Source organism: Zootoca vivipara, chromosome 7, assembly GCF_965207765.1.
Source record: "Zootoca vivipara chromosome 7, rZooViv2.hap1.1, whole genome shotgun sequence".
NCBI lineage: Eukaryota > Metazoa > Chordata > Lepidosauria > Squamata > Lacertidae > Zootoca > Zootoca vivipara.
The window spans coordinates 20,515,718-20,542,186 of NC_142590.1; the positions used below are offsets into that span (position 1 = coordinate 20,515,718).

Consider the following 26,469-nt stretch of genomic DNA (forward strand, 5'->3'; position numbering starts at 1 on the left):
GAAACAGTCTGGAATTCCACAAACTGATACGTTCTGAGGGAGGGCACTTCCGGATGATATGTTTATTGAACATTCATCCTGATTTGTTTCTAGGGAGGTTAGATGATTTTGCATCAAAGCAATTATTATTGTTATCCCACTCTTTCTGGTGTGTTTCCCTTCACTTTCTTCATTGCAAAAAAAGTCTGACTTTGGGAGAAAGTGGGGTTGTTATGAAAGAGCTCCAAATCAGCTCTGATTGTGCAACCTGATTTCCCCAGTATGTGATTGAATCTAACCTGAAATAGCAACAGCCTGGAACTGCCCAATCTCTGGACGAATTGTGCTTCAAAGCTGAGGCATAGAAAGCTATGTGGGTGGCTTCAAATCAAGCATTTGCTGTGGGAAATACTTTTACAATGTGAATGAAAGTGGTACACACCCACAGAGAGAGAGAGAGAGAGCATTGGGAATGAGAATAACATGATTTATATGTTCAGAATAATCATTTGAAACGGACTTGTTGGGAACGAACCATTTCAGACTGCAAGGTGAGAGTTACCTATTTGAATTTTTCCATTGCAAGAAACTCCCAGATTTGTATAAAGCTTGAACATGAAGGAAAAGGGGTTCTCGTGTGTCTCTTGCCCTATTTAGCATGTTCTTGTTGTCTTAATGGATGGCTGGTAGTTGTATTTTGTATTAGATTTTAATATTTTGGGGCTTGAGGCTATATTTTGAATCAGCTGTTTTTGTATTGGTCTTTATTTAGTAAATTGACTTGTCAGGGTTTTAACCTTAAAAAGTGGTCCAGAAATACCGTACTTTCAATTATTACATTCAGGTTGTCCTGTTAGATGGAAGAAGCATTCAAACATTCACCACCCTGCAGTCTGAAGTGATGCAATACCAACAAGGCTATATCATGTGATTATTCTACTTGCAATTCTCATTCTTGGAACACACTTCATGCTGTACTCTGGTGCATGCTTAGGAATAGCAAATCTGTCAGTCTTTGTTCTCTCAGTTTCTCATGATTGTAGTCTTAAATTCAGTCCTCCACATTTATGCAGCATTTTGTGAATTTTCTGTTAGAAAGTCTCCTCCTGGAAGTTCTTCAGCATTTCAATATGAATTATAGAAAACACATTTTTGTATGCCGTTTTGACTAATGCACACATTTTTGCAAACAATGTTTCCTTAATATTATGCATTTTTAATGTTATTTTCACTAATATTCATTTTTATGTACACTTTTAACTACTATATGCATTTTTGTAAACATTGGTTGGTTGGAGAAGTGCATCGCAAAATTTGGATAAGTGTGAATTTCTAAGGGTGGCTATGTTCTGGTTCTCATAGTTTTGGAAAGTGTAAATTTGGCTTCAAATGCAAAGTGAATTGAATTCGCCCCCATTGTTATATCAGAGTAGGCTCAGGGATGCTTCCTTTCAAGTAGACATATAGGAGTGGGTTGCCCATGTACTTGCAAACATAAGTAGAACAATTGGTACTTAACCTGAAGAGTAGATTTGTGTTGGCAGGACAGGACCACTGGTTGGGCTATGGCTTTGACCCTTTGATGAAGGAAGGAGTGAAAATTTAGGAAGTAGATGGCTCCTTTGTCCTCAGTATTGCAGACTCAATAAGCACAAGTAGTCCATGGAGTCTCATCAGTTAATAAGGAAATAACATACAGTAATAAAGCCACATTCCTATGGAACAAGAACTTTTCCTAACTGTCTGAACTATTAAACAGTGTTGTAGGCCATTATAAGGTGGGGCCCCAATGGTCTCACGCTGGCAACGCAAATCTACTATTCAGGTACCGTGTTTCTCATATTATAAGACATGTCTTATATTTATTTTTTCCTCAAAAAAACACACTATGGCTTATTTTCAGGGGATGTCTTATATTTTTCCTCCTCCTCCTCCTGCCATGGCCGGTATTGCTGCTGTGCCTATCACCATGTCTTATTTTCGGGGTATGGCTTATATTCCTTGAATGCTTAAAAATCCTGCTATGGCTTATTTTATGGGTATGTCTTAAAATATGAGAAACAGGGTATGTACCAATCATACTATTTCCTTTTGCCAGCATGACACCACTGGTTGGGACATACCAAAGCTCTCCCAACTGGGTATCACTGCAAAAAAAAAAGCACTGTGGGGAGGCCTGTTGGAGGACCTTCTGGCCAATGGTGGTATCAAACTGATGCCCAGGTGTCTTGTCTTACAGTGTATGATAAAGGTACTGGGAGATGCTCAGGTGGCTGCCCTGCAGATTTCCAGTAGGGAGGTATTTGTGAAGGACGCCAACAGGACGTCTGCTGCCCCAGTAGAGTGTGCTGTCTGTTTGGCAGGGACAGGTAGCCTTTGCGCCTCATACGCTGTGGTAACGCAGGTGAAAATCCATCAGGATAGTGTGTTTGGGGTGACTTTTCCACCTAACATAGAATGGTGGAATGATTGTCAAAGCACTTTGGTATGGGCTATGTAGACTTTAGGTACCCTGCCTACCTACATCTTAAGGCAGAGCTTTCCAAACTCTGTGTCGCAACACGTTAGTGTGTGGGCTGCAGTGTGTAAGTGTGTCATGTGAATGCTCACCTCGCACTTCCCTGGGCTGGAAAGGGAGCAGGCGGCCCACCGATTTGCTAGTAAAACTGAATTACTGTGTTGTGAAATGATGCATGTCTAAAAAGTGTGTCACCAACGTGAAAAGTTTGGAAAGCTCTGGTCTAAGGAACGCCAGGCCTTTTCAAGAGGGTGGTATGGATTGGGGGGGGGGGAAATCAGTTCCTGCGGTAGGTGGAGTTTGGAAAGGACGTTAGGCAGGGAGGATGGATCAGTATGGAGGATGACTTTGTCTTTGTGGAATATGCAGGGGCGTTGGACCACCAATAGGGTGTTAAGTTCAGATATTCTGCAGGCACAGGTGACGGCCACCAGGAATAAGACCTTGAATGGTAACGTGCAGAGTGGTAGGTCTTGACTGGTGGCTCCAAAGAAAGTCGGTGGGGAGTACAAAAGGTAGCAGGAAAGGGAAAAGCTATTTTTTAAAAGTTGTTTTAAATTTGAAAATGAAGGTAAGCAGATGAAGAGAAAAGGAAGAAAGTGCCAAGAGAAAAAAAGGAGTAAAATCATGGGAGCCTAAGGAAACTGTGACTATCTTCATCAAAGGTAGGAACAAAAACTTCCTAAATCTCCACCCCTGCCTTTGTCAAAGGGTCATAGCCTAACCGGTGGTCCCATAGTGCCAAAAGGAAATGTGGAGGTGCGGTCCTTGAGTTACTCTTCACATATACCAAAATACAAGGAAAATATTTGGAAAATATTTTTCCATATTGTGTGTTCAATGCATTTTAAGAAGGCTCTGTGCAAATTAAATCAGTAAATGAATAAGACAACATGTTACAAAGTTTTAAGAACTTAATTTTAAGACTATCAGCCAAGGGACTGTCTCTTGATGAAGTTTATTTCTCTAGAAATGTATATAATTTTTTGCAACAATTTGTAAAGAGAATATGCAATAAATTCGAGCTTATATTTTGAATTCTGTCCAATTAATTATAGCAATAGAAGACACTTTGCGACTGGTGAGTGAAGTTTTAATATTTATTTTTAACCCAATCTTTTTCAAGTTAAAAAAATGCATCCATGATAAGATAAAAAAACCTCTTGTTTCTTTTCACACAGACAATATGTAAATGTTTGTTATACAGCAAATTACATCTGAGATAAATGAAAATCACATTTAATAACTTTCAAGATATGCTTCGTTTGTTTCTTTATTCAGAGTGTTCAAAGTGACTAGCAAAAGCAATGTTGGAATCATAGCATTGTCCATCCTGATGCTCAGTGCAGGAAATCCTGAGCTAGACCTTCCCAACAGATAGCAGTCCATTCTCTGCAACTAATTCCATGGTTGAACTGCACTTAATTTTATGTGTCACCTAATATTCAACTGAATACATATTCCCTAGTCCTGCCATCAGAGCAGCTCTTCATTCTCCTCTTCATTCTAGCCCTTCTAGTAGTCGGAGAGAGCTTTTAGGTCTTTGCCTCTTGGGTGTGGTGTGGTTATTGCTGGGAGTGGCAGTCGTTGTGTATAGGTCTGGGTGATATATCTCCCAGGGGCAGAATGGGATGGCAGTTTCACTCACTGGTGAAATCGCCACTACTTCTGAGTTGCTCTGCTACCAACGCCCAGCGTGTCAAGGGAGAAACAAGGTGCAGTGAGTGAAACCGCCATACCGCTACAGAGGCAGAAACAAGTGCCTCAGCCAAGCAGTATTACGGAGCTGGCGATGGTTTGGGGGGCTCTGTTTTAAAATGCTCCCGCTCCCCAGGGAGAGATCTTCAAAGATGGAGGAAACGCTGCAACCTGAGCCTGTCAGGTTGGCAGCGCTTGCTCCACCTGTGGAGAAGGAAGAGGTAGCTAACCCGGGCCGAGCCCTCGCTTCCAGCTTGCATGAGCCAGAGGCGGGCGGGAGGGGGGGACTCCTTTAAACTTTTCTGTTCAGGGGCACACAGCTGCCTGCCCCGCAACAGAGACATTGAGCTTTCTCAGCTGGGGGGGTGAGCCTTTCCACCCCCCCAGCCATAGCTGCCAAGTCTCCCGTTGAAAAATGTGGGATCATGCAGCGGTGCGGCACCGGAAGTCACTTCTACACATGTCTGGACGTGCGTAGAAGCGATTTCCAGTGCCCAGACACAGGCAGAGCGGCACCCGAAATGGAGCCTCCCTAGCAGGTAGGAAATTCGGGATTTTTTTCTATTTGGGATTAACAGCGGGAAACGGATTAAAATCCGGTGGTTTCCCGTGAAAAACAGGAGACTTGGCAGCTATGGCCCCAGCCCAGCGAAGCACTGGGGTGAAAGTGCCTCAGCTCCCACAGTGAGAGCTGCAGCAGTTTCACCCGGCACCTCGTGGGCTGGGGCCAATGCAGCTTGTTTCAGCATTGTGGTGCCAAATCATGATGATCGGCTGGTGATACAGTGGTGCCTCGCTAGACCTGCTAGACGAAAATTCCGCTTAACGAAAGGATTTTCTGATCTGAGGTTGCCTCGCTATTCGACGAGGTTTTCTATGGCCACCGCTTCATCTTGCGAAGCGTAGCCATAAAAACCTCTGATCAGAAAATCAGGGCATTCATCTAGCGAAAGGGGAACCAGCTGTAGCAAGGGAAGAAGGCAAAGGCAGATCAGCTGATCTTCCTTTGCCTTCTTTCCCTGCTGCAACTGGTTCCCCTTTGTGTTCCGCTGGTCTCTGCCCCGGCAGAGACCAGTGGAACACAAAGAGGAACTAGGTGTCCACCCGCTTGCCTTCGCTGAGGCGGCGCTTTCTTGGCGAAGGCAAGCGGGCGGGCTACGTAGGTGTCCCCTGCTTGCCTTCGCCGAAAAAGCCGGGCGCCTTCTCAAGCCCCCTACGATCCCCGCTGTGTGACAGGCGGGATGCAGTGGAAGCGCAGGAAAGATCCTGTGCTTCCCCCACATCCTGCCTGTCACACAGTGGGGATCCTAGGGGGCTTCTCAAGGCAGGCAAGCAAGGGGTTTCTCAAAGGAGGCAGACAAGACATGGCGGGGCCTAAAGACCTTCCCCCGCCGCCGCGTCTTGCCGCACACAGCCGGCATGGAGCGCGGTTTCGGAGGTCTCCGAAGCCGCGCTCCATGTTGGGGGAGGCAGGTAAGACACGGCGGCGGGGGAAGGTCTTCCCCCGCCGCCGCTTCTCGCCAGCATGGGGCTTGGCAGAGGTGGGGGAAAGGCGCAGGATCGTTCCTTCGCCTTTGCCGACAGTGCCGGATCCGACGAAGCTTCGTCCGATCCAGCTCTGTCGTTGGCAGCAGCGGCGCTTGCTCTCTTGGCTCGGGGAAGCGCCTGCCTGCCTTCCCCAAGCCAAGAGAACAAGCGCCGCCGCCACCAGTTCCCCCCGGAGCCCATAGGGACGCATTAATTGACTTTTAATGCATTCCTATGGGAAACGGTGCCTCGCTAGACGAAATTTTCGTAGGACGAATTGAGTCCTGGAACGAATTAATTTCGTCTAGCGAGGTACCACTGTACATTGTGATGTTGAAAATCTTACATCGCCCAGGCCAATTTATGTAAGTTACTTCTCATTGGGGGTGTGTGTGTGTATGGTTAGGTTTTTAGTCACTCAAAAAAGAGTGCTGCCTGTGCGGTTGAAAGAGCACCACCACCCAAAACCCACACAAGGAGCCACTTCCTGGCAGCTACTCTCCAATACCATAACTGAATTAAACAAAGATATTTATTTTGAAAGGTTTTACCTTCAACAGAGCCCCACAGTGGTTATAGCACTGAAACATTGAAAACAATACTAAAAGGTTATTGATCTTGAGATTAGAGCAGTTTGAATCGAACCTCAGCTAATGCGACATAAATCCTTTTAAAAAAAAGATGTCAACATCAATAGCACCTTGGGGGAATCTCTACTGGACGGTTTCCTGTTGACTTCACTAAGAGCTGCAGACAACTACAAGCTATGATTGGGCTAAATCCAAATCTCCACCTGTTAAGATTTTCATGGTGGGAAAAATGGCACAACTGTGAACTCCCCCATTGTACCTCTTAATTAGGTTTTAAGTGGGAATTAAGTAGTATCAAGAGTTGAAAATGAACTGTCAACAACTTAGGAGAATATTCCAATTTAAAACTAATCTAGTAAAAGTGAGCCACTAATGTAAGGAAGGCCGTGAGAGACCAAATATTTCCTGCTTATCTGTAAAATTTTGTGATTCTGTTGCTGGCAGTGACAGCCCATCTTGTGCTTGACTGCTGTCAAGTCTAGATTTGACCCAGAGCATTAATGCCACAGAACAATAAAGACTTTAAATAAACATGTGTGCTTGCTTCTGTTTTTGATTCAGGATGAAACTAGGAAGCAAAGCACATGCATCCTTGGGCTTAAAAAAAATTACGAACACACAAGTGATTTTGACTAAACTTTGTATCTACTCATTTGATCCCATCACTGTGCCAGCTACAGTTCCTAATTATTTTTTTTTATATATATAGCAAAGCAGAATATAATATTAAGAAATGCACATGCAGCTTCACAGGGCAGAGCCCTCCACAGGCAGCTGTCAATGTTAACGCAATATTTAAAAAATGCTTAAAATACATTCAAAACAACCCATTTATAATACTAAAAACTGTTTTAAAAGCCCAGCACACAACACTTTTAGTAAAAAAAGACTGAAAAGCAAAGGTGGTTTTTTTTGTTCTGTAAAAGCTTAATGAAGATGGATCCTTTGCGGGCAAGTTCCAAGGTACAGGGGAACTACTGAAAGGGGACTAAAACCCATAGCTGCCAAGTTATCCCTTTTTTTAAGGGAAATTCCCTTATGCTGAATAGGCTTCCTCATGAGAAAAGGGAAAACTTGGCAGCTATGCTAAAACCTGTGCTGGTGAGAAGCTTAGTCAGGATTTGTAGCGCTCTGCTCTGGCCTGGGCCCCAGCTCTTGGGGAGTTTGCTTCACCTGTTGCAGAACTTCTCTATGCAGTTGTCTTCCGATAGAAAGCAGGGGTCACCTTCACCTCTCTACTAGCTCCCGCTGCACGAGGGTGGAGATGAATTTCCTCATCCTCCATCTGTTGTTTAGCAAAGTTCACAAAAACCTGTGGAAGGAAACCGGGAAATGCATAATCAGACCTGCACTTGCTAGAAGGAAGTAGGGAAATCCAGAATGTCCGTGACAATATCAAGAACAGAGGTGATTCATGACTCCAGTGTTGACCTTGGAAAGACTGCGCCACCCCTCCCCCCCGACATTCATCTCATACATGCAGTTTTCTAGATCAGGACTTGTGGCTGAGCCCAGTACCTCTAAGGACCTGTCTATCCCACATGAACCAATCCATATCCTGCAATCACCACCTGAGGCCCTTCTTTGCGTGCATCCCCAAAGTTAGGAAGATGGCAACACAAGAATTGGCCTTTCCATTGGAAAACAAATAATCTGTGGCCAACCAGATATTGCTTTAGAGCTGGAGTTAAACATAGGGGAAATATCCTCTCCTCCAATAAAACTGATGCACAGGCTGACCTGGCAGACGTGGCGTGATTGACAAGGCAATTCTCATACAACGTGTGCAGAAATAAGCCTCCTTCGTACTAACAAGAACATTCAAAAAGCACACATTAAATACACGTAAGGGTTTTTGTGAGAAAGAAATGGATCATTTTGTTCTGCAAAGGAAAAGCCATGTCTTGTGAAGCGAAGGCCATTCTTATGACAAGTGCATCACCTTAATTAGTATAATTGGTCTGCAAAGGTTGGTTCTACTGAAAATGACTGACCACCATTATCTCCTCTTTAAATCAACACTTTCCTCACTCAATGCCACTCTCTACTCTCAGATGAATGGATCTAGAAGCACACAGCCTTTTAGAAAGAATTGCCTGTTACTAAAACATACTAGGCATTGGGGGGGTGGGGTTCTAAGTGGCGGAGGGCCTGCATTTGTTGAGTTGGGGATGTCCGTCCATCCCCATTTTCACCATATTTTTTTCTTACCTGATCCAAGGTGGTTTGTGTGACAGAGTATTCTTCAATATTCAGGTTGTCCTTGTTGGAGAGAATCAGCCGGAAGATCTTGGCCAGCGAGTAGGTGCATATTTGGTACTGGAGCATGTTATGGTGCTTTTCCCTCTGTATGCTGCCAGGGAAGTTCACTTCTATGAAGTGTTCAGCTAGGCTCAGGTCTGGAGGCAATCCGGGTTTAGAGGGCTTTATTTTCATGCTGATAATGTAGCCATCTCCGTATCTGTGAAATAATACCTATGGTTTATGAAGTGACGGATTTACTACCCCAGTAAATAATAATCATCCATCAACTACACTGAATTACACTAAATCAATCAATAAACATAAAAAAATGAATCATCAGCTTACTTGTACTTGAGATGTTGGATGGTGCCTAGGCATTTGAAGGTTCCCTTAACCATGATGGCTAGACGTGTGCAGAGCGCCTCACATTCTTCCATGCTTGTAAAGAGAGAAAGCTTGATGTAAAAAAGGCCTGTAGTCCCACTTATTCGTATTGACCCCAGCCAGTAAATGCTCCATTGCGTCGCAACTTTGGCTTGTCAGGATGCTCAGCCATTATTGCAGGCTTGCTGCTGATAGGGGTCTAGAGAGAGCCCTTAACATTTGTGGGATAACCAGCCTCATACAGGCAATTCCCCATTTGTGCACATTCACGGCACATGTCCTGGTTTCAGCACTGCAAGGGGGCAGACTGACACGCACGGTGCCTTGGAACGCAACCCCCATGCTAATGGAGAGTGCCTGTATAACCAGCACGCTTAAGTCTAATTAATTCACGAAGAGGTTAATGCCATAGACAGAGTAAGCGGTCCTGCCAGGCTTAGCTAAGTTGCTCTGTCTCCTTGGGAGGAAAGTCTTGTTTCCCTCAGTCTGCCACGTGAACTCCAGTATGTAAAGAGGTCTGAAAAGAGGTTGCTCCAAGCTTAAACTGTATGGTTTTTTGTTTTTTACAAAGCCATCCTTGTATTTCTATACAAATAATTTAGGAACTTTCACCACTTTGGAACTAACCGAAGTTTTGCTACCTGCATTTTCTGACTGCTGTATGAAAAAGCACATGAATCTGACCTTCAGAGAATTTGTAAAGTTAACCATTTTTAACTTTCCAAATGTGTGGTCTTTATCTATGATAGGGGAAATGGTAGATTTCCACCTGCAAACTGAAGTAGTACATTGCTGTACTGAACTGTATCACATGCTTTCTCTGAAGGTTTACAACAGTGGCAAGTATTTTTTTTAAAGAGTGTTAGATTCCCATACTGATTTTACATGGGGAGGTTTGTATTACCTGTGTGATGTAAGGACCACAGCTCTTCCGTCTCTGATCACACTGACAATTGAGTTCCATAAGAAGCGTCGGGACTGAGGGTCCATTCCTGTAGTTGGTTCATCCTGTGAGATGTGGATGATGATAATGATGTGGGTACCCTCAACAAAATATTGCAGCATATGCCCTATACATAACCCAACAGCATTTCCTGCTAAGGGCTCCAGTCAGCCTGGAACAGGAGCTTTGTTAGTGCTATTTGGAGCTCAGTGAGGGAAGGACAAATGCACCTTTTAATTTTATTTTTCATACTCCTGCAAGGCTCAGGTTTGCATTTTAGTATTCTTGCACATTCTAAAAATACACTTTTTCAGGTGTTAGGATGAAACATGCCCCCAAATTTAATTTGGGGGGAAAGTGCAACTTAACTTTCCAAAAATATCAGAAACACCATTTGAGAAGGGTATACTACCGGTGGTTCAGCAGAGGGCAGCAAGAAAAGCAGGGCACTAACTTTTGCAAAGCACCACCCCAGGCAAGAAAACACAATTGGAGTTTGGCACTGTTTGGGGTGTTTCTCAGAGAAATTGGTGTTGTTTTTAATAGTGTGTTGTGCACCGTCCTGATATCTTACAACATGGTGACATAGAAATTAGTTTTAGAAGTAAAATAATTTGCACACCAGTGTGTCCAACTGGAGTTTTCCACAACCTTACAGAATTTCCTTCATCTAAAGAGGCTCATTTGCCAACTACCTGGCCTCCTTGCCACAAAGTGACTTACCAGTAGGACTAAAGGAGGGCAGCCTATCAGCGCAATGGCAGTGGAGAGCTTGCGCTTGTTCCCACCGCTGTATGTGCCTGCCAACTGATCTGCATACACCAGGAGACCAAGCTTCTGAATTCCCCACTCTGCAACCTGTGGAGAAGGAATAAAGGTGGTCAAAGGGCTGATACTTACTTAAAACACAACAGGCTCAATCCAGTCTATGATGGGAGCAGAGTCTATTAAGGAATGCAGTTATTGGGTTAATTCTCCAGGACCCACACAAGAACTCTTATTATGCATTGGTAATGCCAGAAAACACTGCAGATTGGCAGAATTATTTGCACATGGAAACAGCGGCAGCAAGGTGGTGTGACTAGCCAGAGTGGCAACTTTCACAGGGGTGAATGCATATCTGTACCGCAACATAGATAAGAATGTGCATGTACATCAAAGAGCCGCCCAGGGATCTAACAACATGCTTAACTCCCTTTTGGGCCTGGATATTTTGGGATGAAGTTCAAAGAATATATAAACAACTCTTGACTGATCAGCAATCATGGTTTGTTTTTGGTTTTTTAAAAGCATCATACTTCTTTTTAAAAAATTGAACGTTGAAGAAGAATTTGTCCTTACCCTCTCAACTTCTGCTGCTGGGACACCACGCAGGTTGGCATAAAGACGCAAGTGCTCTCTCCCTGTGAGCAGGTCATCAATCGCATCGAACTGTGGGCAGTAGCCCATGTTTTGATGAACATCAAATATGTGAGTCAATATGCTGAAGGAAGAAAACCCGCCATTATAAGATAAATTGCACAGAACAGGAGTTGCCATGTAGTTAAGAAGAAACGCATGCTAACATACAGTGAGCTATTCACAATATCTCCAGTTTTATTCCATTTCTGCCATGTAGGATAGGGGAAAGAAACCAAAACAAGCTCAGCTCAGGCCACGTGCATCTTGTAGAAGCCAGAGGTGTTGGGTGAGCCTACTTCCCTCTCCAGCCACCAAAAACACTTTCTGTGTGTGTGTGTGTGTGTGTGTGTGTGTGTGTGTGTCTTTTTCTCCTGCCCTCAGCCATAGAACAGGGAAATATTGCTAACTGGCAGTGCAATGGCAGTTACTCAGAGGGTGTTTTTATTTCTACAATCCAGCAGCATGTAAATTTTACTACGTAAATAAATAATTTCATTGTTCACTGGGCTGGGCTGACCCCTTCTGGCATTTTTCACAACATACCTGTGACCGGCAACTACAGCATCTCCAGATGTTACTTGAGTGTCTCCAGTCAGCATTTTGAATGTTGTTGTCTTGCCAGCTCCATTCACACCCAAGAGACCGAAGCACTGAATTTTAAAGTAATCACACACTTTGTTAATTCCAGAAGGTTGTAAAAGTGAATCGCTTCAAAAGGCCATACAAAGTTGATTCACAACCCACCTCTCCAGGACGAATGCCAACACAGAGTCTGTCCACTGCTGGTGTGTGTCTACCTGCATAAATCTAGAATAAGAGGAGGAATTTTTTAAAAATAATAATCTCTCCTATGAAATCTACAGCTGAAGGAATATATCGGAACTTGGCATCTACTGCTTACAGGGACAAGAGGGCACAACAATAGAAATGAACATACCATCAGCAAAGTTAAATAAGATAGGTCTTAGGTAAAAACTGCTAAAAACATAGATATGGTCTCCAAAAATTTAAGAATCTTACTGAAGTGGATGTCAAGGTGAATAAGTCTTATCAAGAGAAAAAACAGATTTTTGTGCAAACATCAACTTTTTGTTTGCATAAATATTCTTCACATTTTTCATAGCTAATGAAGTACAGTAAATGGAAGCTGCAAGAAGTGATTCGGAGGCAGTGTCAACAGAAAGCCAGTAAAATCATGCTTTACAGTTATGTGTTAGATCTTCAACAATGGAGTAACAGGAAGGAAAATAATACATTCCAGATGTTCCAAGGGATGCAAGCAACTTCAGACTGATGATCAAATGTCAAGGAAAAGGTCCAGGATGCCACAGCCCCAAACAAAGAGAGGATTCATGCTGGGCATACTGTCTTCCATTTCCAAGATAAAAGTAAAGCAAACACGCATTTTGAAACACTGCCTGGAAGATTACCTTGGTCAGTTCTTGCAATTTCAAAATATCCATTTTGCCGCCTCCATTCATGATTCGTTGCCTTTCCTCTGCAACATCCTCATCTTCATCCATAATGGGCATCATCGTGTTTTGGGCAAACCTGAAGACAGACAGAACAAGTTTACAATTCGGTCCAGGTGTGAAAAGCAGCCTTCATTGAAACACACATCCCACACTCAAAACAGTACAGTGGTACCTCCGGTTACAAACATAATTTGTTCTGGAGATGCGTTTGTAACCTGAAACCGCTCAAAACATGAGGCACGCTTTCGCTAATGGCGCCTGCTGCGCTGCCGGCGCACGACTTCCACTCACATCCTGGGACAAAGTTCGCAACAAGGGGCATCTACTTCCGGGTTAGCGGAGCTCGTAACCTGCAGCATTCACAAGGAGGACGGTGCATAACACGAGGTTCCACTGTACTTTTTAAGCCAGACACATCATTAAAACTAACAAATTTCATACATACAAGACCTTTCCAGGCCAAGAGTTTTCCAACATACCATACTGAAGAGAAGAAACTATGTTGCGACAGAAGATTCAGAACAAAATAGACGACGCCCTGTACTGCCATGGCAACCATGTTTTTTCCAGCATAATCCCAGTGAAATGGGTTCAAGACACGTTCTTCCCCTTAGAGATGAAACCAACCAAAATCAAGCTGAATTACTACCAAAATATACAGTGTGCTTCATCGGCAGTAATTGTTTGAAGTAATTGTTTTCAAATACAAAGAAGACTTTATTTTACCATTATCAATGAACTATTTTGCAATTTCTCTAGGTGCTATGAATATGCTATGCTGGTACCTTTAAAAAAAACAACCCACACAACTCACCTCAGTTATGCTGCCTCAGATAGAGAAATAGAATAATCTATTGTTTTTAGAAGGGCCAATTGCACATAATTTTGTATGCAGTTTGCCTAATAGATGATATAATACATTGTTTTATTTTCACTAGATTCAGAATTTCAAAGTCTGGCTGTGTTTTAATTGGCATTTTCTTTCGGAAAGTGAAAATTAGGTATGCCCTTTAAATGTGGACTGGATCAAAGTTCTGCATCCTCCCTACCCCCTCCAGGGCATATGTTAAGTTCTGAAAGGGCCATCTCGATGTTCAAAAGCATACTTGGGCGTGGGGCGAAACAGAATAATTCCACGTTCCGTCTGTACTTACCAAACCGAGCATACACATCAGTCACAGCTTGGTTCATGGCTAAGTCAATGAGTCCACGACCCAGGCAGAAATGAGGAAAGACTAACAGGATATTTTTCAGTGTTTTATTGAACTGCAGCAGAACCTGCAAGAAACAGAAATACACAATATGCTAGTGCTATCCAGATTTACTCAAGAGTTATTTATAATTTAAGAAAACGTTGGGAGTTGGGATGAAAAGGCTACACCATTCTTTACTTTACCAGCTTTTATTGGCAAGTGAAATAGGATGCAGTAAGTTCCGGGTAAATGAGGATGTGCAGTTGGGATGTACCAAACAGGAAATTTAGGTGGCAGATGAATGCCCCCACCCCTTTATCCAGTGCTACTGGATTAAAGTGGACTCATAAAAGTGGATGCTCCTTTTGCCAACCCCCCTTTAGGATTTCTAAACATCTTACACTGGCCACAGCAGAGAGGCTCATAGATAGCAAAAGGTTCGTGGCAGTTTCAGCAACTGTTTCTACCAATATCTGACATGGCACACATAGATACCCTTGCTGGATCATAGGTTAAAAAGTACAGTACTCTTGTCAAATAATGTTTATGACGAAAAGTCACTCACTGGGTTGTTCTCAAAGAGCTCCAGGACAAATGTAATGGCACTACTGTTGATACCAATGAAGAGGTTAATGCAAGACAAGGCAACGTAGGCAGTGCTTGGGATGCTGAAGAAGCAGGACAATGGGTACATCATCGGAATTATGGCCCATCTGCATGCAAAAACAGCAAAAAGTGGGGTAATAAATTATCTGCTTGGTGAACAAATCTTGTCTGACCTTCTCTGCTTTTTTATTTTGCCAGTGGTGAGAGATCCTGGGATAGGGAAGAGGTCATTCCTTGCCCACCCTCTTCCTGGGTGCCCTGCTAGGCAGTTGATTCCAGAGAATGAGTGTGTTAACACCTGTAGCTAACTGACTTGCCTTCAAGAAGACGGCTGGTGCAATGCAGACCTTTTGGGGTCCCTATGAGGGCACTTCCCCTTTAATTTTGTACTGCAGAATGTATTACCTGGTAGGAGGCAGTGAGTGATGTATTATTGGGTGGTCCTCGGAATTGTGTTTTGGTTGCCTGAGTGAGAGTCTGGGTGGTCACATCCAAGAGCAGGCGATGGAGTTGTAAATTATGCTAGATGCTGCTATGCATTTTTGTAGATCCAACATTTGCTATTTTAATAACTTGTTGGCTTGGGATTAGTCATCTGTATGGTTGAGAGTGAGGCTTGTATGTTTAAGATTAGCTAAGGATATACATGCAGATTCCCCACTATCTACCCACTTGACATGCAAAAAAATCACTTATTCACACATAGGAATATACTCCTTATTCCATTGGAAATAATTGACTTGTGATGCAAACACTTGCCTAGCAAAGAATTTCCACATAACATATTGTGTTACTATCAAAGTTATTTCTAGTTACTAACAATGCTGTTTCGTGGAAGTTTATTGCATTTTTTCAGGTGATTTTTAAGGGAATACTTTTTTAAAAAATTAGGCCACTTTGACTCTGTATTTTATGTTTGACCTTCATCTGTAATATTTTATCTTGATATTCTGTAATGCTTCAGTTGTTGCTTTTAAGATAGGTTGTAAACCTCCTTGAGACTTTGTTTCTGAAAAGTATAAGCTGGTATTTAAATAAATGAAACAAGCACCCACTCAATACAACAGACACCCATATTTTGAATGTGTCTGGCCTTGTTAAGAATTAATGTGATTACTTACCCATATAGAAGCAGCAAGGTGATAAGTGCAGGAAGGTTGCTTGGGGATGTGTATGCTTTCTTTTTGAAACCAATGAATATTCCCACTACCAAGCCAGCACTCACTGCATAATTCACCTGGCACAAGGCGTAGAAAATGAAAACTCATTACAAACAAACAAAACACCTGGAAATCATTTGGATCCATATCCCCAAATTTTGTACCAGCTTTTCCAATATTTTCCAGGATGCTTCTACTGTGTATATTATTCTGGTAAAACAGGGAATGACAACAACAACCACCAATCAGCATATTATATCATGAATACTTGAGTTTGGAATATTTTTGTTGGGTCTTCTTTAAAAATAAGGTGGCAGAAAGAGTCGTATGTGCATATCAGGGTTGGCTAATCATTGTTGCTCTGATGGGCTGCATTCACCCTTGACGAACCTTGAGGTGTGGCAACCCCATACTCCTTCACACATGCACACAGGCCCCCTTTCCAGCTGATCATTTGCAGATCAGCTAACTGAGCTATCACCTCCTTATCAAATGGCTGACTTTAGGAATGAGGAAGAGGGTGATTCGTTTCAGCACTGTGCTTACTTTTATTTCTTCTCCTTTTTGCCACCACCACCAAACTTGGCAGCATCTTAGGGGCCTAGAAAAAAAAAATTGCTTAAGGCTCCCAGGCCGGGGGTTGGCTGCACTGTCCATAATGGGCAAAGCATTTTTTATGGATAAGTGCTAGAATGGCTCTGACACCTACAGTAAAGAATCTTGTGGCATTGCTGGGGATTGCTGCATTGAATCTAGGTGAATCAGTGGTACGAGTCAACATCAGACAACTGCATAAATCACAATGAAAATTTAAATTTACCACTTCAAGGTAAATAATATGACATATGGATTGGGATGATTTTGTCTGATTAGAAAGAGCTGGGTGTCTGCTGCAACAATGTTTTGCAGAAAGGCTGCATGACAGTACAGTATTTTACTGGGCTTATTGGAGTCCATTCAACAACATATGTGACATATATATAAGGAACAGTCAGACGATTGCTCTGTCTAGCTCAGTACTGTCTACACTGGCTGGCAGCAGCTCTCCAGGATTTCAAATAGGGGTATATCTTAGCCCTACCTGGAGATGCCAGGGATTGAACCTACAACATTTTGCATGCACTACCACTGAACTGTGGGCCTCCTCTGTACTTTCTTACATCACGTCCATTGGCTACTTACAATGTCCCAAAGGAAATTAGTAAACCAGTAAACAGAAGGCCTCACACCGCTGATGAACTGGAGGTGCTTGGCTTTTGTCATCCGTTCTTGGATAAGGTATAAGACAAAGCTTGCTGGGATGAAAGACATGGCAAAGATCACACAGATGGCAACAACAGCATCTACCGAAGTGGTTAGCCTGCAGTGAGAAAAGTAGACGGGGGGCAGCTAATGATCAAGAGTTGTATTATTATTATTGTTTTAAAAACCAACAACAACACCTTGATGTACATACTGTCACCACAGTCTCTGAGGTTCTCTCAAGATCTCAGATCTCTAAGCATGTGGCAAGTGGTGGATATAAGCCCCCTCACATCATCTAAGCAGCCAGAAACAACATGACTAGGATGCACACCGTTGAAAAAACAGAAGTAGAGGTGTAATGTTCGAGAGCACTTATCAAAACATCACTACATATGTGACAAACCTGCCCACCCAGAAATAACTTTTAAAATGTGCCATTGGGTTGCCACACCAGCAGTGAATCTAGGTGAAAAACAGATTACCGTATTTTTAAATGAGAGGAAATATAGATTAAATGTAAAAAAAAAAGTATGGGCTGGCATTTGATGACACCGGGAGAAACCCCTGCATACATGAGCAACACCAATTCCACAATAAACTCCCACCTGAAAGCACCCTCTGTCTTCTGTTCATCCTAAACCTGTTGCTAAATGAAAGGACAGGTTCTCACTTCAGGTAAATTAAACAGTAGCTTGATTTCTGTACTATACTTAGTGAAAGTATCATAAATATTTTTATCTTTCATACAGGCACATTCCAAGTCACAGTGTCCATGCTAGCAAGAAGGGAGGGAAACAGATCAGCAAACTTTTCTTGCTTACACAGTGACTTCAGAGAGCTGCTCCTTCGTGAGGTTCAGTGGATGATTGATAGCAGTTATGCCGTACTCCTCGGGATCTTTGCCAGTCTGCAGGTTGGCTCTCAGGATTGCATTGTTGGCTATGTTGAGAAAACTGACCATGGCATGCCAGCCTTTGTTGTTAAACCACACCTGGGCAGAGGAAGTTAGCTCATTAGCAACTTGAGCAGTGCAAGTTCTGCCTCTTCTTTATTTCACCACCTGGCTATATAAGTGGAAATGGGTCAAGATTTCAGAACTTTGCTGGGGTGGTACTTCATATGTCTTGAAACATGTAGCATTCGTCCCAAAATATCATTCTTGCCTTTCCCTCTAAAAAGCAACCTCTTTTTCACATCTTAAATAGGATTTCTTTCTTTCTTTTCAGTTAAAGGTAATACAACAAATCCACTGTTCCCTTGGGTGTGAATGTTAAATGCCAGGAAAGGGAAAATGTGTCTCTTTTTGACTAGGGGCTCCTCTTGTCCCATGCCTAGGAAGCAATGGGTTCAAGTGGTTTTCCACTTGCCCCACTCCTTTCCCAGGGAAACCTCACTCTTTAGTGCTCAATTGGAGCAAATGTCTACCTGGAGGAAGCCCGAATTGCCATTTGCTCCGACTGAGCATTAAAGAGCAGTTTCCCCTCGTGGGAAAGCAGTGGGACAAGAGGAAGTGTTGATAAGCCTTAGGTTTTGCAGGATCCCATAGTGCAGGGATGGGAAACCTGTGGCCCTCCAGATGCTGGGACTACAACTCCCATCAGCCACAGGCAGCAGGGCTGGTGGTCAGGGAAAATGGGAGTTGAAATGCAACATCATTGGTAGGGACACAGGTTCCCAATCCCTGATATAGTGCTTCTAAACATTGAAAGGTTTAGTCTTAAATATAAAAAATACCTTAATATTATATTCAGTTTCCATGTACTTAAGAAAATTTGCCATTTCTTTCGAGGCAGTCGTTGTTGCTTCACCCTAAATAGCAGAAAGCAAGCGCTAAATTTTTCTGCAGTGTAAACATACTTTAATGCCTATAGACATGGGGTGGGGGGAGCTTACGATTGCATAAAATCAGAACAATCTTTGCTTACCCCTGTTATGTTCATCATCTGACCAAGATCTCTCAGAAAATCAACAATCTGCTCTCCAGTGACATGCAGTACTGGAAGTTTTCCTCCAATGGAGATTCCACCATACCTAAAACACAAGAGGACATGACCATCAGTTGGTTATGGAGAACCCCATCTTTCTTTGAATAGATTGACATACTGAACATTCCCTTAAGAATAAATGTGTCTTTCTTACAGAAAAGAAGTACATTACTCAATGTTGAGCATGGAATATAATTATAAACCATATAACATATTTTTCTCTAAACCACCCATAGAGCATCTCAGGCGCAACACAACTAGGTTAGTCATATGCTATCTGTTACGCTTTAGCAAAGTCTTTAGGCTTCAAAATTCAACAGAAAACCTACAGTGCCTTCCTACCTTTTCTCATTGACCCAGTATTTGCTCATCAAACTGCAAAAGAAAATGAAAATATTATATTCCACACAGAGCCAGGTTCTTTCAGATTCAGGGAACTGCTGAATAAAACATCTGGGGATAATGGGCTGTACTCAATAAGAGTTTTTTCAAAGCGCAAGGACATTTGGCTGTGCAATGGAATTCCCCCCCCCCTCTCCCAGCACCAAGCTAAATTTGTTCTGGGTTTCTCCACAACTCTTGGACCAGATTTGGGGAGGACACATGGGCAGGGAGGAGAGGGAGGGGAAGTTCCATTGCGCAAGTGGAAGTACTTCGTTGGATGCTGCTGAATGTGACTTAACAAGAATGTCTAATCTTTACTTGGATGACGAGTGATCTCACCCTCTTATCACTGTTCCTGACCACCATTCCTTAAACTGACCTCCTTGTACAAGTACAGATGGATTGCCCAGAGATAGCCTATGCATGTACACCTGTTCTATGCTTTTTCTGTACAGACTTTGGATGGACATCTGTCGACTTAGCTGAGATTCCTGCATTGCAGGGGGATTGCACTAGATGACCCTTGGGTCCATTCCAATTCTAAGTGTGCATAACGAAGCTTGAAAAGCTGTGTTGCTGAACAGGAACAGTGGCAAGAGCAATCACAACACCAAAGCTGTTTTAATAAAAAGCAAAAACAAAGCTGTTGGGGCTTCATTAAACATATTTGTGTATAACATGGATTGCCCTTACAACCCAATCTTGTGCAGAGTTAGGAGCAGCAAAATTCATTGGAAGCAATGGGTTTGCTGCATGCACACAAACCAGGGATGGTTAAGCTGTGGCCCTCCAAATACTGTCGGACTACAACTCCCATCAACCCTGACCACTAGTTGGGGCTGATATTATAAACCACAGTTATTTTATTCAGTGCCCTAATGAATGGAGTATTGAACAGTGGGCTGGGTATTCAAAACACTTCAAACCATTTCAAGGTAATTGTTTAGAGCCTCAGTCTATACAAGCTGCCACGGATTTGTAAAAAAAGAAGTTTCCAACCTGCTTCTTATGAGGGTCGGATAGGTTTTCACCAGGAAATCGGAAATATTTCGATGAGTGAGATCCTGAAGAATTTCTGTGCTACGCTGAACTCTCTAAAAGGCAAAAAAAAGGACAAATGGATTAAGGAAGCAGCTCTTAAACCCCTCATGTTTAGAATTTGGCAGATCAGAGAGGCAGGCACGGAAAGGGGTCACACAGCAGTGATTGCTAATTTTGATTTACAGTGAGAAATGGCTCCTCTGCTGAAATTAGAACTGCCCTGACTCTACTTGAAATTTCAAGAGGAACTTCTGGTCTTTTTCTATATCTTGATTTCAGATCAGATAAAATACCAGCGATTTGCAATCAAAAGCCAGGCAAGTTTCACTGAAGGCTGCCAAAATATTTGTAAGATTTGATAAACCTCACCCTAAAAATGAATGCAAATGACACTCGATACCCTAGCAATGAATCTTTCTCAATTGTGAACTAGTGTCATTACAGCTTTGGGGGAAATAAAAGACAAGAAACAACTCTGTAGCTAGCAAAAAAAAACCCAACCCATTCACGTAGTATATGAATTTAACCACAGAGTGGCAGCACTACCCTTCATTAGAAGACAAATGAAGCTATGCATGAGGGTTTTTCCAAAGTAACAAAATATGACCAACAAGCTATTTCAAGAAGAGCGTTGTGAAAAAAAAAATTCTGCACAGCCCTGTTTTCTGGGGGGAAAGCAGATAATGAAACCTCCATGTTCAGTTTGGCAGTTGCCGAACAAGATTATTAACAAATGAATCTCTTGCAGCTTAACTATTAAAAGTAATATTACTTATCTAAATTATCTTTACAACCACCGTGAGAGGCAAACCTCTGTTTTAACAGATCAGGGCATTGAGGTAGAAAGCTTGGGACATACTCCAAAGGTGAGCCCACAAAAGCTGAACAGGATTTGAGCTCGGGTCTCCCAGATCCAAGCTGCATTTCACAAGCACATTGGATCAACTCCACAAAAAGCAAATCCATAATAAGCTTGTTACAAAAGGTGTAACTGAATTACATAAGAAGAGCTAGCTGGATACAGACCCGAGGCTCACAATGGCTTGTTGACAACCATGGTTTAATGTTACATTTGAACCAGAATTATATAAGGATACTAAACTCCCTTAACATCCATGTACAATTTACTTGTGAATCACTCCTTCATGTATTAAAAGGGTTTTCTCTATATGTTTTCAATATATGCTATGTAGCGTACTGTAGAATTTGGTGCAAAACTGGGTTCTTTGGGGAATCAGCTTTGGGTTACAGAAAAGTGGCCGAAAGAAACCTGCATGTTCCCCAAAGGAGTGTCTCAAACTTTTTAAAATCTCATAGCTGCTGCCCTTCTACTGTGGTTCCCCATATCCCCACATGCTCATTTCCACTATAGCAATCCTTCCAAGATGGTCAAATACTACAACTGACAAACTGAGTAAGTGAAGCAAATTATGGAAAGTAACACAAATGTATTGCAAATGCAAAAAAATTTAAGTGTATGTGTGTGTGTTTTAGCACACTTTCGATCCACCTGAAAGCAATTCAGTGGCAACCACAGTGCTTCAAACAGGCAAATGGCAACCAAGCAGTCTTTCTTACCTGTGGGGGAGGAAGTCCTCCAGCTCCCAAAGGGCACTCAGGTAGCATGGTGAGTTTCTTCCGAGTACTGCATTTGCAGGATGGTGAGGGGTTCTGGGGATGCCACATATTAGTTTGGAAAAGGGCATCTATGTTATAAGGGACCGCTGGTGTCCTCCAGGCAGTTGATGTATTAACGCAAGGGTAGTTCCTAGGAGACAAGAACACAGATGATCTCATTAGCAATGTTAATACCAAACGGGCCATGCTAGATCTTGGAAAACTTGCAATTATATATCTCGCCTTTACAGTACCAACCATTAAAAAGGAGCAGTTTCCTTAAACACATTACAAACCCAACTCCATGTATCAGGTATAGGGCTGAGCGATGTCAGGTTTTCAACTTCAACACCAGCTAAACATCGCAGTACAGTATACCACGATGTCTGAAACAAGGATGGAGTTACGTAGAGGTGAATGGGGTAATGTTCTGGCAACTGCTACTACTTAGGAGTCTAAAACGGATCCATTTTTACTTTTAAAATATTGTTGCAACTGTTATTGTATAGAATCATGAGAGAAGTGATGACTGGCTTCACGATTTTTCCCATATCATGATTTTTTACATAGTACACGCACACATTGTGATTTGCGATACATCGCCATGTCCAGTGTTACGAAACCATTACCACAATGTGGACTTCAAACCAATTTTGGACGGTGTATCAATACATCGCCCAGTCCTAATCACCTATCCTGTAACTAAAGGGCTATTTATACTACAAGCCCATACTTGTCACTAGTAAACCCATTTGGGGCACATCTAGGCCAGGGATTCTCAAGCTTTTTGAGCAAAGGACACATTTTGACATTAATGGAGCTATTGTGGACACCAATAGATATTGTCGAGGCAACCCATGTGTGGAGCACCCCCTGACACAGAACCTTTACTTTCTTTGTATTTCATATTTTTATTCTCTTAAATTTGGGGTGCTTTGCTGTGTTTCTCTACACAGCACAGGAGACATGCATTCAATTGTGGGCCTGACTGTGGAACTCCCTTACAGCTGAGATCAGAAAGGCCCCTCTTTGACATCTGATGGGAGGGTGTTCCACAGGGCAGGAGCCACTACCAAGAAGGCCCTCTGACTAGTTCCCTGTAACCTCATTTGATTGATGAATTTATTTCGTGATTGTTCTGTAAACCACTTTGTGACCTTCTATGGTGAAAAGCAGTTTACAAATTTGGAAATAGAATAATTAAACCAACAGACACAATCCCCAGTTTTGTCACTGGTGACAACAGCATTCTCGGAGATTTTCACTGGCTAGGAAACTTCTGAAGCCAGTTCACTACTGTTTCAAGCACTACTGATGCCACCCTGCAATAGAATGGATTAGATTAGTAGAGAGAACAAAGTGACTTACTGAAGGGTCTCTCTCTTTAAGCAGCGATTTCCAAATCCCGGTTTATTTAAGAAGGCGTCAATAAGAGGAACCATCTGCTCGCTGCCAGGCTGCTCATTGCTAATGAGATTGGATGAGATTTAAGGTTATAAAAAGATGCTGACTGCAGAAGCAAGAAGACAGTGGTGAATGAAAATCTGCTGATCACACAGGTAGGGTCAAGCCACAGGATATGTTAATGATCAACCACCCATTATAGGATAAGGCATACTAAGTGTAAAAGGATTACAGAAAGGACAAGGGCATTTTTGACCCATGACCAAGGCATTGATTTCTAAATGCAAGGTGAAAACCACACACACATGCATTCCTTGCTAACAAGAAGGCAATAGTTTTTGTGTCGGAGAGATAATTCCCTGTGCTGTACCTTGTCCATCTGTATCTCCTAGTTATCCACACATTTTCCATATAGTCTAATGTCTCAAACCTGAAAATACTATGTACATGTCATTGTGTGATACAAGCATTTAAAAATTGTATGTATTTTGTGTCGGTTTTATGCAATCTTTCCATCCTGCTTTCCAGGTTGGAAAATTATGGAAATGGAGCACACACATGTATACAAATGACATACATCAATATGGTGTGTGTGCCCACAGGTTTTTCCATGTTTGAGGTTATCCAAACCGGCCATAAGTGACAAGCATCCACATTCACCCAGACATCACCTATCTGCATATTTTTGACACTGCACCACTTAGCTATTTAGAGCAATATGGATGGACAGAAAAAGAAAAATACCGAGCAGCAAACCCAGTGTCTTGTTTTCATTACACAGAAGCCAAAGTATCTCAAACAAAGCAGAAGTTATACACATGGCATTTTAATGGGTCTACTGAATTGGCTAGCATCAATCCTAGAAGGTAGTGCAGTGCAATATTGTTATGCCATAAACATGACACTAGCTAGCCAGGAGGAAGATGCAAAATATAGGCTGGGAGAAAAGATAAGTCATGATCTGAGAAAGTCTGAGAACGACTTCAGCAGCTAACTACAGACTACATTTGCATGATTTAAACCGGAATGAAGCAGCAGGGAACTAGAATCCACTCAGCAACAAGGCACCACAAGTGCTATCTAGGAACGAGCGAGGAAGGTCTTCTCTGACCTGAAGAAAGTGAACTGGTGCCCATAGATCCAAGGGTGGAGAGTTAAACTGGGGTATTCACCAAATGGAGGAATGATTACTGTAAGTATCAGAGCCAGCAGCACAAAGCTAGCAGGTAGAACAATCTGCAGGCAATATGGAAAATGTCAGTGGTATTTTAAGTACCACTCAGATAACACACAAGCATACCGACAGTGGACATTTGTGCTGGAAATCCACAAAGGTCTGATAACACTACACATCATACATCAAAGAATAAGAGTTTTTCTTTAATCCTCCCAAATTTAAAGAGAATAACAGCATATGTGAATAGCTCAGAAACTAGAGATTATAATAATGTAGGAACATAGGAAGACCCCTCTTCACAAGTCAGACCACTGCTCCATCAAGCTCAGTATGGTTTACAATGGGACCTTTTGCACCCAAATCAATGTGATCTGCCAGAGCTACAGCCTCTCCGCATATATGGATTACTTGGAGTTTTCAGTACTACTTGTTCTCAGTTTTTGTCTCTATTTGGATACCTTGTTCCCCAGAATCCCCACCCAAATCGAACTTGCAAAATTGGGTTTCTCTTACAGAAGTGTATTGTTTTCTTAATTGTATGGGATGCATCATTGACAATAAAGGACAATAGGCCACCTACTCAGGTGGATAGCTCTGTTCTAAGATCTCATCGTTTAATGCAGCTTTAGCTAACCTTGTGTGCCTTCCAGCTGCTTCGGACTACAAGTGTGTGGAGTGGGGATGATAGTTGTGGTACAAAACATCTGGAAAGCACCAAGTTGGCAAAGGCTGCTTTAATCTCAGTTCTATAAGTTTGGGATTACTTTTATTGCAATCGTATTCTACCTGGAAGGGCTGCTCTCCTGTTTATATGAGCCTGAACGTTTCTCCTTCCTTATTTCTAGTACCTTGTTTACAAAACTTGGTGACAAGGATTTGCATTCACTAGATTTAGAGCCTTATCAAGACCCAATACATCAGCTGCGTGGCAGCGATTCCTGCTGCTACAGTGGTTTATGAGAAGCACTTGTTTAGTGCTTTGTTTAAGCCTTAAATCTTACTTGGGAATGCCAATTTTCTATTAGCAGACACCAGACCTTAATATTAAAAACAAAAGCAGCTACATTCTTGGCTGCTGTTATTAAAATATACAGCAAGTTGATAGCAGAATTTATATCATCACTCTGATGTCAATAGCAAATTATTGGAAGTACATATGTATGCTGCTCTGGGTAATTCTGAAGACCTGGTATAATTTGTTGTAGACTGTATACACCCAATGAAATTAATTGACAGAAGCCAGCCTTAATTTGATTTGTATTTGGATAGAACGTGTTGGGATCTGGTTCATTAGGTTGCATTTTTTTAAGTACAGCCAGTGATAAGCTTATAAAATGTAGTGCGGTGTTTTTACGATAAGATTGTACTTCTCCCCCCCCCTTAAGCCTGTTATAAATGCAGGTGTGTATAATTGTGAATGCCATATGGAAGAAATCGGGCATGTGCAGAGCTTTTCTGAGGCCTGGAGCGGGAGTCTTGTTAGAATAAAGTTATAAACTCAAACAAAAAAACCGGGGGGGGGGGGCAGGGCCCTTGGTCAGCTTAGCCCTCTGAAAAATGGGGGCTGTATACTGGGCTGCCCCCCCACCCCACACGGGCCTGGAAGAAGCCATTGTGACTGTAATGGAGGAGCACATACCTGAGCAAGGAAGTCTTTTAAGCTACGTGTACTGTGGTGGAATCGTTTGATGAAAAGTGCTTTGATCTGCTGAAAGGTAAGTTGGCAACCTTTGTTCTGCCTCAATCCTTTCCCGCCGCTCCCATCCCCTTCCTGTGCCACAGGCATCCGAGAAGCGCCATTGGCCGCTGGAGCAGTCTGGTGGGCTCCCTCTTCTTGTCCAGCAGCACCGTTCTGCTGTGCAGCTCCTAAAGTTTGCAGATCAAAGTTGCCATGCCAA

At 42.5% G+C, this 26,469-nt stretch overlaps 2 protein-coding genes across 6 annotated transcripts in view; one reads left to right on the top strand and one right to left on the bottom strand.

The window, feature by feature from the left end:
• Positions 1–21,541, top strand: part of LOC118088377 (very-long-chain enoyl-CoA reductase-like) — a 57,532-nt gene extending 35,991 nt beyond the window's left edge. For 2 of the 5 annotated variants that reach the window (XM_035121981.3, XM_088673146.1), the window contains exon 13: positions 3,556–3,750. In XM_035121981.3, coding sequence (XP_034977872.2) covers positions 3,556–3,689 — 134 coding nt within the window. In that variant the 3' untranslated portion in view covers positions 3,690–3,750. Of the gene's footprint in view, positions 1–3,555; positions 3,751–17,712 lie in introns of those variants that run through there. The other 3 variants (XR_015950788.1, XR_015950789.1, XM_088673147.1) reach the window with 3 other exon arrangements.
• ABCA4 (ATP binding cassette subfamily A member 4) overlaps positions 6,123–26,469 on the bottom strand; it is a 92,085-nt gene continuing 71,738 nt past the window's right edge. The window contains exons 27-49 of the mRNA XM_088673148.1: positions 26,211–26,437; positions 24,506–24,630; positions 23,359–23,457; positions 21,952–22,141; positions 20,332–20,426; positions 19,291–19,323; positions 18,889–18,994; positions 18,698–18,772; positions 17,785–17,954; positions 16,901–17,078; positions 15,680–15,795; positions 14,518–14,665; positions 13,914–14,037; positions 13,239–13,368; positions 12,715–12,835; positions 12,029–12,091; positions 11,828–11,934; positions 11,225–11,366; positions 10,607–10,741; positions 9,845–9,948; positions 8,902–8,994; positions 8,524–8,773; positions 6,123–7,624 (exon numbers count right to left, since the gene is read on the bottom strand). Coding sequence (XP_088529274.1) covers positions 7,502–7,624; positions 8,524–8,773; positions 8,902–8,994; positions 9,845–9,948; positions 10,607–10,741; positions 11,225–11,366; positions 11,828–11,934; positions 12,029–12,091; positions 12,715–12,835; positions 13,239–13,368; positions 13,914–14,037; positions 14,518–14,665; positions 15,680–15,795; positions 16,901–17,078; positions 17,785–17,954; positions 18,698–18,772; positions 18,889–18,994; positions 19,291–19,323; positions 20,332–20,426; positions 21,952–22,141; positions 23,359–23,457; positions 24,506–24,630; positions 26,211–26,437 — 2,954 coding nt within the window. The 3' untranslated portion in view covers positions 6,123–7,501. The remainder of the gene's footprint in view (positions 7,625–8,523; positions 8,774–8,901; positions 8,995–9,844; positions 9,949–10,606; positions 10,742–11,224; positions 11,367–11,827; positions 11,935–12,028; positions 12,092–12,714; positions 12,836–13,238; positions 13,369–13,913; positions 14,038–14,517; positions 14,666–15,679; positions 15,796–16,900; positions 17,079–17,784; positions 17,955–18,697; positions 18,773–18,888; positions 18,995–19,290; positions 19,324–20,331; positions 20,427–21,951; positions 22,142–23,358; positions 23,458–24,505; positions 24,631–26,210; positions 26,438–26,469) is intronic.